At 45.1% G+C, this 8866-nt stretch overlaps 2 protein-coding genes and 1 long non-coding RNA gene across 7 annotated transcripts; 2 read left to right on the top strand and 1 right to left on the bottom strand.

Moving 5' to 3' along the window:
• The first annotated feature begins 616 nt into the window (after positions 1 to 616).
• LOC130516572 (uncharacterized) lies at positions 617 to 2937 on the top strand. The gene is made up of 2 exons (XR_008947520.1): positions 617 to 747; positions 1853 to 2937. It is a non-coding gene; the product is annotated as an uncharacterized LOC130516572 (long non-coding RNA).
• A 2494-nt stretch (positions 2938 to 5431) lies between these two features.
• On the top strand, positions 5432 to 6964 carry irak1bp1 (interleukin-1 receptor-associated kinase 1 binding protein 1). The gene is made up of 4 exons (XM_057017693.1): positions 5432 to 5751; positions 6220 to 6301; positions 6379 to 6509; positions 6585 to 6964. The coding sequence occupies exons 1-4, from the start codon at positions 5486 to 5488 to the stop codon at positions 6841 to 6843; spliced, it is 738 nt and encodes a 245-aa protein (XP_056873673.1). The 5' UTR covers positions 5432 to 5485; the 3' UTR covers positions 6844 to 6964.
• Positions 6858 to 8808, bottom strand: si:dkey-261l7.2 (uncharacterized protein LOC569751 homolog). 5 transcript variants are annotated; one of them, XM_057017692.1, is made up of 7 exons: positions 8599 to 8756; positions 8223 to 8406; positions 7947 to 8036; positions 7780 to 7871; positions 7530 to 7690; positions 7316 to 7432; positions 6858 to 7240 (listed from the first exon to the last, which is right to left on the bottom strand). In XM_057017692.1, the coding sequence occupies exons 2-7, from the start codon at positions 8345 to 8347 to the stop codon at positions 7115 to 7117; spliced, it is 711 nt and encodes a 236-aa protein (XP_056873672.1). In that variant the 5' UTR covers positions 8348 to 8406; positions 8599 to 8756; the 3' UTR covers positions 6858 to 7114. The 5 variants fall into 5 exon arrangements, with proteins under 5 accessions (XP_056873672.1, XP_056873671.1, XP_056873670.1 ...); XM_057017691.1 differs by having other exon boundaries at positions 8541 to 8710; XM_057017690.1 differs by having other exon boundaries at positions 7780 to 8036; positions 8667 to 8808.
• Between the last annotated feature and the right edge of the window lie 58 nt (positions 8809 to 8866).

Here is an 8866-nt window from a genome sequence, read left to right as displayed (position 1 = left end):
GTCATTCAATTGACCGATGCTTTAAAAAAGCGCAAATTTGATCAAATTAAGCTTTTTGAGTTTGTATTCTGTGAAGCTAATATAGGTTTGTGTATAAAGATGGATTTATACAATCATGAGCACTTGTAGCTAAGCTAGTTTTAAGCTAGTTTTAAGTGTTACTAAGGACCAGAACAAAAGAAAAAAATGTCTTCCTTGCCATTTTCAAGTTGTGATACAAGTTCAAGAGAACAATTCTCTTTCCTCATAAAGCTGCTGCAAACACAGAGGCTTTAGCTGTACAAGTTACCAAAAAAGAATTTAAAAAAAAATCTAAAATCTTGTTAGGATTCTCTCTCACCCTCAGGGCTTAAAAACTCTAGGAGGCACTGAGGTCCCGCGCTTCCCACAACTGCTCCCAATCATCCTCCTGACCGTCTGGCTGTCAATCACTTTAATGTCACACACACATACATACACACACACATACACACACACACACATACACACACACACACACACACACACGCACACATAGAGAAAATAGGGTTGTACAGGGAGTGACAAGAAGAAGGGGAGGGATCCTGTCAGCACCTGCTGGGCCTCACCGTAGAATCTGTGGACGCGCACACACACACACGCACACACTGTAGGGTGCTAGAAGTGAGGGTACCACTTTAATTTTAGCCTTATTTTCTCAGCCTCCCCTAAAAGGCTTCAAACATTCTGTCCATAGGAGCTGTTCTGATCTTCAACAGACAAAAGCAGGTGAGAACCACAAAACACACACAAGCAGCACTCACACACACACTTACACACATACATGCATGAGCAGGAATACCAGGGGTGTGTGAGATCACGCAGTTTTCCGCATGCATCCAAAATCAGGTATTTTCTATGCACAATGAAATCTCAGGGAACTCCATTTTAAAAGTCCCTTTTTCTCAATTAATGTCATCTGTTTCATTCCAGAAACCACATATGCACACAAACCCGTAACACATGCGTGCTTACACACACACTCCCTCCATTAGGCTCACGTGTTGGGCTCAGACTGCAGCCCAGAGTTCTCTTTCATGGCTCCGTCATTACATCAATAAGTCCTCACATTAATCTGTCGGGCTATTACCAGGGCAGCCCTGCACCGCGGCGGTTCTGAAGCAGATGCGGGCAGAAAAGGAGTCAAGTCCTCTCTGATTTGTCTCGTGTTTGAAAAGGACGTATCCAGTTTTGAGACAGTGTAAATTTAGGAGGATAAATCACTTAGAGCTCAGCTATATGGCATGAAAGCGTAATTAGAATAGGTTTATTTGCCTGTGTGTGTTCTAAAAAAGCTCTTTTCTTCCATTGACAGCTAATTTAATGCAAAGCATTACATTGCATTCAATTTCAAAGCACTGGTTTCAATAATAGGCACCTAAGGTCGTGGCCTTTGAAGGAAGCTCTCGAGAGCAGACTAAAAAAAAAAAATTTAAAAATGTGCCGCAACTTAAAGAGATTAGTTTACGCTGTCATTTCTTGTGAAAACAGGCCTGCCTGCAGTTTAGAGTTCCAGGATGTGTGGAGGAAATAAGCAGGATTAATGGGCACCGAGATGAGCTCCACCAGCTAAGAGGCTGTCATAAACACAGCTATCCATCAAAAAAGCCATTCTCTGCTGCTCAGCAAATAAAGAAAAGAAGAAAAGGGGAGGGGACTGGGTGGAAGTAAGGAGGTGGCGGTGAGCCCCCGTCTGTCTGGACAGGAAACGAGGTTCTTTAACCTTTGACCCTGGTCCACTCTGCGGCTGCAAGCGAGTATGTGTGTTTATCTCTCAGAACAGGTTCTTTCAGAGGCAGGTTTGATGGACAGATGGTCCTTGTTGTCATTGCAGTGGGTGCAGGTGCGCGTGAGCGGGGCTTCCTGCCCCCCGGCCCGACGCAGGGAGCGCGGCGGGGGTGTTTATTATCCACCGTGCCAACGGGCAGCAAAGTAGCAACGGTCCCATGAGGTCAGAGGAATGACTGCAGCCAGGAGACAAAGAGGGGGAAGAATGAAATAATGTGGAACGACTGATGAAAGAAGTTTGGAGTTCAGGACCGCGGGCCGGTTATTGGACGACAAAAAGCTGTGAAGTGTATTTTTCACTCATCTGTCAATCTCTGACATACAAGTAAATATGAAGAGGTCCAAAGTGGGAACATTGCTTTGGAACCCTCCACCGTTCCTGGCTTCCCAGCCGCTGTTCACATAGTATTCCATTGTGTTCTTTTATTCTGCTTTCAACATTTCCTGACCACAAATGTGAAACGGGAGAAGGACAGAAGTTACAGCATGGAGGGAGTCGAACAGTAGGGCCAAGGGTCACTGCTGGAGATTCTCGCTTGAAGGCAAGTCCTCCGCTAACCGGGTAATAATAAACGTTTGGCGTTTTGGGTTTCTGACCCCCACTTCCCCAGGTTTTCTGTCCTGGCTCCACGAACTGTGGCTCCTGTAGCAAAACACAGCCGTAGCACTCAGATGTGCCGGCGTGGATTCAACCAAACGCAACAGAAAAAGGAGGCATATTTTTCATTTCACCATATAGAAGCAGGACGTTTGTTGTCTATTTCTAAATTGCTAAATTCCAATCATACAGGGGAAAGAAAGATCTTTGGAGGAGTAGGATGACCTTTACAATGGAGGTTGACATATTGCAAAGGAAGAAAATGAAGAAAACTAACACATATTTATCACATATTGATTTTCTCACTCTCTCTCTCTCTCACACACACACCACACACACACACACTTGTGGGCACAGTGAAGTATGTCTTTGCCATCCATCAATCCCAGCCCTTGCAGCCTGAATTGTTTGTTTTTGTGTTTACTTTGGAATGTCAGACATCCGAGGAAGGTCAAATTCGCAGAGATCTGAAGACTCAACAAACATTATTAAATTCTAATTTGTTATAAAAGGTTTGTGTGCGAACCCACCGATCATCCGGTTCCTTTGATTTCTTCCTGCATTCGACAACAACAGCAGACACACACATATATTAGGTGTGTCCGTAATGTCAGACAAGATTGGAGCATGTCAGAAAAAGACAGTTGCTGGACCCAACAAGAGATCTTTATCTTGTAAAGGCCACGACTGCAGAGATAAATCCACTTCAATGTTTAACGATATCTACTCAAGCGCATCTGTCAATACCGGCTTAAAAGAGTTTCTGAAAGCGTGTCGACTAAACAAAAGAAGATGGTGACCAGAGGCTCCTGAGACGTGAGGAAAACACGGAGATCTTATAAATCAAAGTGGTCAGAAGGGCGGCCCGGTTTATTGTTTGGAAAGGAGGGGAGAGAAAGCAAAAGGGAGGGAATAAACAGGAACAGGGCGATGAAAAGCTCGTTAAAGTTTGATTCATCTCTGGATCTGAAAAAGACAAGATTTCTGCCATGACAATGACTTTTGTAGGAACGTCACTGAAGATCTCATGAGGGAAACATGTGTTGCTGTGTGTGTGTGTGTGTGTGTGTGTGTGTGTGTGTGTGTGTGTGTGCGTGCGTGCTGTGCACTCATTAGTGAAAAGCCTCAGTGCAGACTAGCTCCAGTTACAGTAGTAAATGCTGCCTTTGAACTTTTAATAGAGCTCTGAAACTCAACCAGGCCTTAAAAACACAGCAGCATCTGCAGCAAAGAAATGCAGGGAAAGAAGTGGATGTAATCATTCCATACAGACTGAAAAAGGAAGAGAGGGCATGCAGAGATGAGGCGGGGCATACAGGTGACCTCATCAACTCACTTGAGTTGGTCGTACCACCTGCGTGAAGAACACATGCATGTAATTGTGATGTCATCAGTGAGACTGCTGAGCCAGGCATCCTTGTCTGCTGAAGACTTCATAAAACCATCAGGCAGAGGTGAGTGTTTGTCCTGAGTATCTGTGGGGCAGAATTCTCTATTGCAATCAACAGATGTTGGGCCTTTATGAGGCCATTACTACAGGTTCAGCAGTTATCTGTGTGTATGTGCATGAGCCCAACACGGGAACCTGTCAGTAGAAGATTATGGAGCCCCCCGAGGAAAGGAAAGGTGTGACAACAATGGTCATGATGCTGTTTAATCTGAGCACACCTGAGCTTTTTCTCCCGTGTTGTCAAATTATCAGCTCACACAGAGTCCGAGTCAGCGATGGGAACAAGAACGTCTGCAGACCGGGCTGTTTATTTGACTATGAGTTGTTTACATATGTTGACTTTAGAGCCGAGCATGAGAAAATATCTCCGATATTATACTGACATGTGGGGAATTCAGTTCAGCTAAAGAAAGTGTCCATTCAAAGCTAATGGAGAAATCATAAAATCGGTAGGCATTCAAAATGAATGAAAATCCATGAAAAATAAAGAACTAGAGTCAGAAAATAGAATTCCTGTCACAGCCAGAGGAGGGGATGTCGGGATTTATCCAGAAAAATCAAACTAAACCTGCAGGGAAGCTACACCAGCTTTAAATAAGTTCTACAGTGAGACATAGAGGGCCTCCAAACATGCCAACCTTTATTATTCCATCCCAGAGAGCAAGAAACATTTTACTGGATTTGGATGTTTTTTACCTTTCAAAGGGCTCTATATCATCTTTATCAATCAGCTTTTTATTATTTTCTTTCTTCATAATTTTCTGGCAAGAATAAAACATCTTATTGTCTTGACGACAACTAAAAGCAAATAGTCCCATACATCCCATCATCGAGACGTGCTGCCTGTATTTGTTTGAAAAGAACACAAAGAAAATGTCCTCACCTTCTGATGGAGCATGCTGTAAACGATGTCTTCATTCCGAAAATATCTTCACCGCCCTTCCTGGCTGGAGCTGGACATCACATTTAGGGTCGCGTACAAGGCACAAGGGAAACCGGTGAAATCTGAGACTTGAACAACAAATACTGCCTTGTAATTTTAGATTGCGATTATGAACCATATTTCACGGTTAAGTACTCCAGGAAAAGAAAACAAACAATGGTGTTTATAGAAAGCAGCAGGCAAAATTATATTAAATCTGTGTTGTGTGCCAGTGTTCTTGGACAAGTCAAGTCACAAATGTGCTGAAGTGACATTTTATTTAAAAATGAGTATTTTGCAAGATTCTAGACTGTGTGGTGATTTACCATCACTAAAGTAACAAAAGGCTGCTTATATTTTTTAATTTTACATTATTTACGTACACGTTAAAATAAGTGCAATCCGTTCTTTTTTTCCCCAACATTGTACAAAACTTTGGGTTTTAATGACTTTGCTGCCATCTCTCGACTAAGGAGTGACATGATGACTATTCAGCGGGAAACGTGGTGTATTACAACTAAAAAACATTCTTAAAATAAAGCAAAGTGTACATTTTTTGATTAAATATTTCCCTGGTAAATGTAGATAGCTTGAATAGTTTTTAAAGCGTTGGAGCGTCTCCCTTCCCAATAGCCTACATATCCCGTCGGGCCTTTCGCCTATTGCCATAGCAGCTGGAAGCTCGTGGCGTATCCCGCCACCAAGCGTAATGGACAACCAAAGTCGGCTCTTTGCTGTGGTTCCACCAGCTCCTAGTCGTCAGTTTACCGTAAAGGAGAAAGAACGGGGACCCGAAATGAGTCCTCAGAGTCACGGTCAGCGGGAACGGGAGGTGCACATCACGGGAACAGCAGAAGTTTGTTGTCCGGCGGACCGAGTGTCGGTGCGGTTCAGACTGGGCAGCAGTAAGGAGTCGGTCAGTGAAGCAACCACCAGTGTTGCAAGGCGCCTGGACTACATTCTACACTCTGTCAGGTGAAAACATGCAAATAAACAAGCTCTAAATTTATGCTGTGGTGACGCAGTAGCCGTGCAAAAAGTATGATTAACTTTTTAACGATCAAATGTGTCATTTTTTAAATGATTTCTGTCTAATATCCGCCAGTACTTTGATACTATACATATGCATGCTACTTTGGGGTTTAATACATATCATACTAATCTCGTCCATTTCGTTTGCTTGAGTATTAAAATATATCCGTTAATATCAACACCCGGTTCCCTCTAACTTTCTACGGTGGCCCGGAATGGACAAAGGAATGCTACGTTTATTTGTCCTGTTATATTCGTGAATCAAAAAGAAAAAAACCTACGCAAGGTGCATAATTTCTTTGATTTGTGCACGCAGTCATCGAGTTTGGCTTGTATTTTAATAGGAGTTCTTATTTGTTGCATTATTGAAGTCGTGCACCTAATTCTGTGCCACAACTTTCATTTCAACAGACAACATGGTGTCAGTGAGAAAGACGCTTCAGTGAGGAAGTTCCTGCAGAGGGAGGGCGAGCAATATCGCATGGATGCAGAGGTGAAGTGTGGAGGAAATCGAGACCTTTCGCAGATGCCGCTGTGCATGTATTGCAACGTATTCCAATATCCCCACAGGTCTTGGTTAATTTCTCTGATTTTGAGATAATGGAGCGTGTATGTAGCCTCCTGCTGGAGAAGCTGGACAGGAGCGTGTGTGTGGGAACACCAGAGTTCTACCACAGCACAGAATGCCTGGGTCAGATGAGGTAAATAAATAAGTCCTATCCAAAGCTTTCTCACAATCAGATTCCTCCATATGTTGGTGTTTGTCTGAACTTTAGGCAGCGTGCCTGCGCAGCAGCGGTTGAAAATGCTCATCAGAAGGCCCGAGATATCAGTGAGCTGCTGGGACACACGCTGGGACCCCCCCAACTGGTCAGAGAGGAGGAGGCCAAAGAGTGGAGGAATGAGCATGAAGAGGAGGGCAGAAGTCAACGTGTTGCGCCTCTTCCTCACCATACATGCATGCCCACAGTGGCCGTGTCCTCACGAGTGTCGGTGTCCTTCAGCCTCAGAGACAGCAGCAGGAAAAAACTATGAAAATATGCAGCAGGTCACGGTTCGAAGTGTTTTATTGCTCCACCAATTAAAGTCCACTTTTTAAGGTTTTCCTGGTTAAAGTAACACAAAAATTACAAGCTAAAAAAAACTGCACTTAAAAGGTTTCTCCATTATTTCAATCATTTACACATTTCCTTAAAACCTAAATTTTCTGTCTTTTTGAAAGAAGAAATTAAAATACTGTGTAGTTTGATGCCAGACATTACTGCAAATGTGCAGTAAAAGAAAAAACCCTTTGGGAAAGGATCTGCTACCAGGTGAACGGCTCTTCGTCCTCAACCACGTCCTCGGGAAACAGCTCCCTGAGCCAGGGCTGCATGGCAAACCGCTCCCCGTCATAATGTGTGAAGTAATTCTCCAGAGTGGGAATGTCCGGCTACAACATCCATCAGTAAGTCCATGATGTGTCAAACAAGTTTGGTGATGTGTTAGGATCTCTTTTACTACGTACCCTCAACCCGGTGATGCGCTCCAGCTGCGTCTGTGGCAAATATCCAATAATCACAGAGTTGTCGTCATGCCCACCGAACACAACTTTATAATGAGGGGTGTTCTCTGCTTTGAGGCCCTGTGGTCATGAAAATAGAGACAACTGGAGCTTTACACCCTCTTGTAATTAGGAAATGAATTTATGAAGCACAAAAAGAACCCAATCAGCTGCTGACCTCAGAGACGGAGTATACCCTGTCAATCCACTTCTGAGGAGCTCTCAGCTCCGGGTCCCAGCTCACCACCACCCCAACCATATGCCTCTTGCTCTCCATGACCACCTCCCCAACTCGCAGAAATACGTACGGAGGACGAGGGCTGCGCACTGTTTTGGAGGCTGCAGCAAGGAGAACAGCAACCAGTCAGAGGCGGAGAGGCTGTGGATCGTGGTCATGTGAAGACATGAGCTGAAATAAGCTTACAAACCTCCAAAGAAACCCTGGTCGTTGTCAAAGATCATGGCCTCAAGGGCCAGTGACTCTTGAGCCATTTGGGCATCCTCTAAGCCAACCAGAGACCTGTGTATTACAAATGGATGCATGTGCACTGGCATGGGGCTTACTGGATTTATGTATTTATTTTTAATTGCATACATGACTTTGGAGAAGTGCTTGTTCGCCCACTCCATCCACACAGTGCTGTTGAGGTAGGACTTCCGCCAGTCTCTCCAAATTCTTACCAGCCTGAAACATCATTGTTATTGTTGGCATACAGAAAGGGACTAGAAAACTCTTGGGACATGTGAAGACTCCAAAATTAAAATAATCCATTTATGTAAAGGGTTAGGGTTAATAGACTTAATTAACCATATCAACTCACGCACGTCCATAGACATTCTGATACAGAGCGAGCAAACGCGCGGGTCCTACCGTGTGGACGCATGGTAGCGCTGCGCCGCCGTGGAGCCGCTCCAGCGGCTGATGAAGTACTGCGCCGGCACCGCGGACAGCAGCAGGCCGAGCTGCAGCACCGCGGCGGCCCGCAGCTGAGGCATGGCCGCGACAGGTGGGTGCGGAGGGTCCGATCAGCCTGAACGCGTCAGGAGAGACATGTCTGCGGAGGTGGAGGAGGAAAGGGCGCGTGTTTACGCGTGTTGCAACATCAACCGGGCTCGACACTAACATATGGCCCACGTTCAGGTAGAAAACAAACACAATTAAAGACTAATCGACATCAGCGGTAATTACCGAGTTTGCCCAGTGTTAAGACCCAAACGCTTTTGTCCGACTGCTTGTCAAACATTACCTCCGTCTGTGCCTTCACACCAGAAGTGCGTGACCCGGTTTCGCTTCTGTTTTATTTACATAACTCACGCGCTCGTCCGTCCACGCGCCCGCCACCTGCGTTATTTACACGGTTCGCTGAAGCCAAACAGGTACTTGGTCCAATCACCGCGGCCCACGGGGGAGCCCGGGGCCCCGTACCGGGGCGCCACGTCAGGCAGCATTTGGCCCCTGCTGTGAGGAAGCGCTCCACACGGTGGCGCTGTGACATCACCGTCCTACAAAAGTCG

The sequence above is a fragment of the Takifugu flavidus genome, chromosome 19 (assembly GCF_003711565.1).
Source record: "Takifugu flavidus isolate HTHZ2018 chromosome 19, ASM371156v2, whole genome shotgun sequence".
Classification (NCBI taxonomy): domain Eukaryota; kingdom Metazoa; phylum Chordata; class Actinopteri; order Tetraodontiformes; family Tetraodontidae; genus Takifugu; species Takifugu flavidus.
This window is presented reverse-complemented; position numbering and strand designations above follow the sequence as displayed.